This window comes from Amblyomma mixtum, chromosome 1 (genome assembly GCF_055824585.1).
Source record: "Amblyomma mixtum isolate Tamu chromosome 1, ASM5582458v1, whole genome shotgun sequence".
Taxonomy (NCBI): domain Eukaryota; kingdom Metazoa; phylum Arthropoda; class Arachnida; order Ixodida; family Ixodidae; genus Amblyomma; species Amblyomma mixtum.
This window is the reverse complement of record NC_143012.1, coordinates 41,787,078-41,793,867: the sequence shown is the minus strand read 5'-3', so window position 1 is coordinate 41,793,867 and position 6,790 is coordinate 41,787,078. Positions and strand designations below refer to the sequence as shown.

At 45.5% G+C, this 6,790-nt stretch overlaps 1 protein-coding gene across 3 annotated transcripts in view; it reads right to left on the bottom strand.

Annotated features, from left to right (window-relative positions):
* Positions 1–228: 228 nt before the first annotated feature.
* LOC149366118 (kinesin-like protein KIF21A) overlaps positions 229–6,790 on the bottom strand; it is an 84,318-nt gene continuing 77,756 nt past the window's right edge. For 2 of the 3 annotated variants that reach the window (XM_089548757.1, XM_089548774.1), the window contains 3 exons: positions 5,694–5,864; positions 4,439–4,647; positions 229–2,596 (listed from right to left, as the gene is read on the bottom strand). In XM_089548757.1, the coding sequence (XP_089404883.1) occupies positions 2,488–2,596; positions 4,439–4,647; positions 5,694–5,864 (489 nt within the window). In that variant the 3' untranslated portion in view covers positions 229–2,487. The remainder of the gene's footprint in view (positions 2,597–4,438; positions 4,648–5,693; positions 5,865–6,790) is intronic. The other variant, XM_089548765.1, reaches the window with a different exon arrangement.

The following is a 6,790-nucleotide window of genomic DNA, read 5'->3' as shown; positions in this document are numbered from 1 at the left end:
ACAACAAAAACAAGACGTATAGATTTCTAAGCAAAAGCCGCGTTAGTTATAAAAATCAACAAAATCAACTAATACATTTTTCACCGTTTTTCGTTATTATTTCGTGTTTACGCTTGATTACTCTGATATGATTTCACCTGTCTATATATGTAGGTACAGTTTCCTAAATAAACCAGTTGGAAGTTTGCGCTCTGTCCTGTTGTACCGTCTCCTTCTTCTTCTACTGTTTGCGCAAGTTTTTACCTTTGGTAATTTTAAAAATAAGCTACTTCCTATGTAGCAAGCTGCCGCACGGGTACACAGTTTTCATATATCTCTGCCATTCGTAAAGACGCACAACCTCTAAGTATGAGATTTCTTCCCTCAGCCTAACCGCAACACGTTATGACATTAGCGCATTAATAAATTAATGGCATCTGAAGTACACATAAATATTCATGAGCTTGCAAGAAGAATGAAATTCATAAATAAGATTTTGATTACAGCCGAGAAATGAAAGGTCAGCGCCTCTAATCGGCGCACGCAACTAAACCGCTACAAATCGGCAACGCTAAAAAAACAAAGGGAAACGCTTGGAAAACTGTTCCGTGCTGCCTCTCAGGAACATTCGAAGCTTTGGTGAATGTATCGCAGTAAAATCGTTAAAGGCTTATTTCGCATCTACGACATTAATGTATCGCAATATAATATCGTTAAAGGCTTCCTTCGCACCTAGGAAAAAAAAAAATGGGAAGCCTGTCTGATCGTAATAAAAGCTCGCATTTATATAAATAAGTATGAAAGACTAGGGGTAGTCAAAATGCACTAGCAGGAGAAAAAAAAAGATAAAGGGGTTGCCTCGAGCACTTTTGATTTGGAATGGTTGGAGTAAAAATAGGGCGGATTTAAAAGATAATTTGGAGAAAGGTGCTCCCGCACAGCTAATGGCGTTGCGAAATCGATAGTCCACTGCAGGCGCGTGGACGAGTGGAGAGGAGGCGCTTTCTTCGCGCATCCGGAGGTAGTTGACACGTCCCTTGGTCGTCTCGTTGCGGAATGCTAATAATCGGCGAGGTCGGGCGAGATTTCCATGTTGTTCCGCACCTGCCAGACTCGCACGGTGTTGTCGCTGGTTGCCGACGACGACAGGTGGTGGTAAGAGTAGAGGGTGGGGAGGAAGCGTACACACGTCGAGGTTAAACAAACATGCGGGCCAGGTGCGGTGGCAAACTCAAAAAAGTGGCAAGGTTCGAAAAGTAAAGCGAAAAAAAAGGCAGCAATGCCCGAGAGTGTCTCCGCTGTCCGAATGCTCCAACAATGGACACTCCACAAGCTGTAGAGCAACTCTGCTTAAAAAAAAAGCAAAAAACCTGGGAGCCGTGTAGGCGTCTCTATTGAGTTATGCATAACCTCTTCAGGCACTGCATTCACAAATGTGGATATAAATAAAATGTGCTGAAATTTGCGGAATCTTGCACGTCTTCTTCCAGGCAGGCAAAACGACTGCAGAAAGTCCTTTTTCAGCAAAAGATGCCCCTGCGTTTTTTTTGGTAGCTACGGTACTCCTCCGGAGAGAGTGTTTTCACTTGTTTTTCAGGCATGAGCACTTTAAAAGGCCTAAAATGTGCCGATCTGATCGCATAACAACTCCTCATGACAAGAATGGGTTGAAACAAGTATGACCGAGACCCTGAAAGCAGTGCTGAGTCATGACGTTGGCACATTAGGACCCAAATTAAATTACAATCATCTGGGAGGGTCGGAATCTTTCCTGTGCTTATTTGGTAGGCTCACGACAAATATCGGAAAATTTTTAAAGTTTCAACCTAATTGAATAGTAATTAGTGCCTGAAGAACACAATGCAAGTACTAAACACGAAAAAAAAAAAAAAGTGTCGTGCACGTCGCTGTGCGCAGGTATATACAGGTATTGGACTGCTGTATTGCCTGCATAACCGGCCTCAGAAATGGACAGTTGAGGCAAAACATACGATCCAGAATGAATTATAAAAAAGCTGCTCTCTTTACATTCTCATTATAAGCGTAAATTCATTCCTATCTTATTCCTATGCCCAGCCTCTACCTCTGCATTACTATAACCTTGCTCACCGAGAAAGCCTATGATGTACAAAAACAGTAAGTGATACAGTAAGCGGTTATAGTAAGTGTTGCTATGGTTGTACAGCATTAGGGTTGCTTCTGAGATTAACTAACGAGGAAATAACTGCGATGCATGATGCACAATTAGCTCAAATAAAAAATGAAGCACGAAGCAATGTGGAAGGCAGTAAAGTTTTTGGCAAGAGGTGTACGCATGGCACACACACACACAAGGACGTACAGCACCAACAAAAGAAGGGGGAAAGGGGCAGAGGGCTAGCAATGAATAGCAGGCAGAAGTAAGGAAAAAGTGAGGCGAAGTAGTAGCGAAGCAAAACTAAAAGTGGGCGGGGTGGGGGGGATGCGAGCACTATCGCTATGCACACAGAGGGAAGCTAGTGGAGTGGCCTAGCCTGACCCAGGCCCAAACTTGGTGGTGTTGCCCTCGGAGTCCTCGGTGCACGCCTCAGCTTCGAGATAGTAGCCCGGGGTTCGCCAAATCTTAATGTCGCTGTTGCTGCAAAGTTGACACGCCACAGAGTGGCAACCCGCGCTGAGCAGTGCTTTCTCCGGTAAACGCACGAGCAGCATCCACAGTCGAACCTCGATGTAGCGAGCACGGATATTATGAATTATCGGCTTTATCAGACTCGTCCAAAATGTTTTTAACAAACATACGCAATTTTTACTTTATGTACCGAATGCTGTTGGCTATTGAATGGATTTACCGGGTGGATTTATCGGACCGATATATCGGCCGGATATATCGAACCTCCCAGAGCCAAGCGATGCCCTGTTAGAAGGCAGACTGTAAGCTTTGGTGCACTACACATGTGACTGGTGGTCATGCGGCAGGCTTTTGCGCCATGGCTTGTACTGTTATCTCACACCTGCTAACAGCACAACGGAAGATACAGCATCGTGAAAAGCTGGTAGACAGCAGGGTAGGAAGTTGTAGCCTGATGTGACTACCCCCACATGCGCATCGATTCCATGGAGGTGGTGATAAAGGGTGAAGGGCGATAGCTTTCATCCTAGCAATCCATTTTCACACGTGACACTGCTGTCAAGCAAGGAAGGCACCCTAGCTACAATTTAGCTTGCCGCTGGTGGTGCTGAGCGGGAGAACCAACATAACTGGTGTTTGGCACTTCGTTTTTCGTGGCCTCTGGAATCGCTGCAAGCACCATCGACACTGTGCTAAAGCTTTGGAAAAGGTATAATCAACTATACTGTTACTGTCGCTTGAGTTGGCGTTCCTTCACTGAATAAACTGTGCTGCTCTTGCGTGCATTTCTGATGAAATTTTGTGAATTTCTAATCGAATTGTTATGAATCGAGTTATTTTACGATATTTTACTTGTTCGTTACAACGAGGTTCGACTGTATTTCAAGTGGGACAAATGAGATTCCATGATGATGTAAGGCAAAGGCTTTCACTGATCCTTCTGTCCAGTATGAACGAAAGCCATGAATTTCGTATAACATCAAGACCACCGCATGAATTAAACAGACACTATGGACAAACTGAAGTTGGCTGTCACCAATGGGTTACTACCTTCCAGTGACAAGCAGGCTACTTTTGTGGAAAAGAAAGTTCTTGTAATAAGCGCGAAAAACAAACAGGTATTGCCATCACTGGCTATTTGCACAAGACTGCAGTAAGGCAAGACTTTTTGTTGTATAAAAAGAGAAGTGAAGGATTATACACTTGAATATTAAGGTAACTTTGTCATTGCTACCGCTGGCACACTTTCATTGCTCAAGAAGCTGAAACCAACAATGTGCAATATTAACTAAAGAAAACTCATTACATTTTTGGAGACAGAGTGTCGCAAGTTTGAATCGTATTCCGTCTTCAACTCCACACATGCCAGCAACGAGAGCATAGTTTTCTACCCGACAAACACCAACAGATGTGAAATACCCTGGTATTCGATCTTACTAAGAAAAAAAAAAAAAAACCCCAGCGGGATTGCCCTCAGTGTCTCTAACATGAGTATGTGACATGGCGACGTGACATGACACCGTGACATGGAACCCTGACATGGAACCCTGACATGGCACCATGACAACCTCCTTCGTGCAGCGAGAGTCTACTATGCTCACCCTTCTTACAATTGTAAGTAGTATCTCAACACTTCTCCGCTCTAAAACGGCTGCACTTTTAACTGCTATACATGTCCAGCAAGGCTTACACCCAACTGACTCCCAACAAGTGGCTGGTGAGGTAATAAGCAGAAATGACTTCACTGCTATGGACACAGGAGAAAGACTAAGCAGAGAGAGAGAGAGAGCGAGAGGGGAATGAACAAGAGAACAGCAATGGCAACGTTCAAGAAGAGGTTACGAGCCTTACTTGGATGCCGTGAAGACGCACGACGAATTTGTGGCGATGGCGTTGATGGGGGAGGTGTGCGCCCTCAGCTCGCCAACTAGCGAACAGTTCTCGGCGTTCCACAGCTTGAGCATGCCACCGCGGCACCCGCTCAGCAGCACAGGTGGGCCCCCAGCGTTTTGCATAAAGTCGAGCGCACAGATCCAGTCCTTGTGCGCTTGGTTCAGCGACTGGAAGGGAACCACGCAAAGCAGGCTTTAAGCTTATGATAAGGCCCTGGAACAGCGCTGATCAAATCACCACAAAACTGCCCCTTTCACGTGTGTCCACAGTGCAAATACAAGATGGAGCCTTCAGAGCTACGACCTAACTGCAGTTCTCACATGAGGAACACAAATACTTTCACCAGAATATGGTTATGCAGATTTCGGTGAAACCTGCAACACTTGCAAGGAAGTTTTGATTCAGGTGCCCGATTTTGTGCAGGAATTGCACGAGATCACAGAAGCAAAATATTTTCCACTTCTGCACTTTCCAGCTGTAATGGGCAAACTTGGCTGCCTAATGAAAGCATTTCTGCATTCCCATGCATTATAATTGGGTCAGGTCTAACCTATAAGATCTTCCACTTAGCCTACTACAAATTTCATCCACAGAGGTTTCCACTACACCAAAGGTGCAACTAATGTATTCACTCGCGTAATTTGCACACCCTTAATTTATTACCCGGGTTTTTAAAATGAAACTTTTACTTGCGCATTTCACGCTCCCTGCTAAACCAGAACACTAGCATACACGCAGGTGTGTGCAAGGCAGGCTTGGGAAGATCGGCGTGGTTGCGTCGCATTGTGTGGATAAAAATGGTGCGAGTGGCAAGGGGACAAATTGTGTGCAGTTTTGCAAGGGCACCAATTTATCGCCTTCATCTTCATTTGACTGCTGGCTTTGCAATTGTATCATAGGTGTACACTACTTTGAGCTCTGCATGTGTAGTAGTGATGTCCCACAGGAAACAGGAATTACAACCTTTGTAGTTTTTTTTTAGGATGTGTTAGCAAACTCTCTGCATAACTTTACCTTTTTAAAGCCTTAATTTAAGGAGGAAAAAAAGTGCGCAAATTACGCGAGTAAATACGGCGCCGCTTATGCCGAAGGTTACCTACGACACCGAGGCTGCAACGTTTGCAGCCTACATTTGTTAACAGATTACGCACCCTTGGTAGTATCACAGCACAATATGAGTCAAGCAGAAAGCGACAAATGCTCTTAAGCATACCAGAATGTGGCACCGATTGGCCAGGTCCCACTTCTTGATGCACATGTCGCGCGAGCCCGAGAAGAGGTAGTCATTGCACACGGCCAGGCTCTGGATCCCATCATAATGAGGTGGTTCCAGGTTCACCTTGGGCGTGAGCACACCACTTCCGCTCTCAGGGATCTCGAACACCTGCACGGTGCGCACCACCGAGACTATCACAAACGCATTGCATTCCTGCTTCCATAAGATGACTAGTTCGAAGCCTGCTTCTGCGTAGCCGGCTTCTGCATAACCGGCTACTGGAAACCGGCTACTGGAAGCCGGCTTCTGGAAACCGGCTACTGGAAGCCGGCTTCTGGAAACCGGCTTCTGGAAACCGGCTTCTGGAAACCGGCTTCTGGAAACCGGCTTCTGGAAACCGGCTACTGCATAACCGGCTACTGCATAACTGGCTACTGCATAACTGGCTACTGCATAACCGGCTACAGCATAACCGGCTACTGGAAGCTGGCTTCTGCGTAACCGGCTACTGGAAACCGGCTTCTGGAAACCGGCTATTGCATAACCGGCTACTGCATAACCGGCTACAGCATAACCGGCTACAGCATAACCGGCTACAGCATAACCGGCTACTGGAAACCGGCTTCTGCATAAGCACAGGTGTGCAGCCACACGGTACGTGTCCATGCGCCCGTCACAGTGCCATTCCAAAGGAGGTATGCTGAATCGAAAGCACACGAAGCAAGCATTCCAGAAACCTTATTCACTCAAGACGAATAGTACTGCAGAGATTTTGAATGCCAAACATTTGGATCAAGTCGAGTATTGGACACTTTACTGTTCAGCTGAATATTCGAAATTATCGAATATTCGCGCACCCCTACACAATACACAAAAGACCTTACTCGTGACGGCACGTAGAGTATATAGTACAAGTTCCTGTGCCGCTCTTTTTCTACGAAACTATGAACAGCAATACAAGGTTGCGACTTCTACAATGCCTGTTTGGTACACAAAAATAAGTGGCTAACTGCGTCAAAAAAGCTAGTGTTGTGCTAATTAGGAATGCAAACAGGCAAACACAGTTGAAAGAAGATCAAAAGGTACACGTCTGT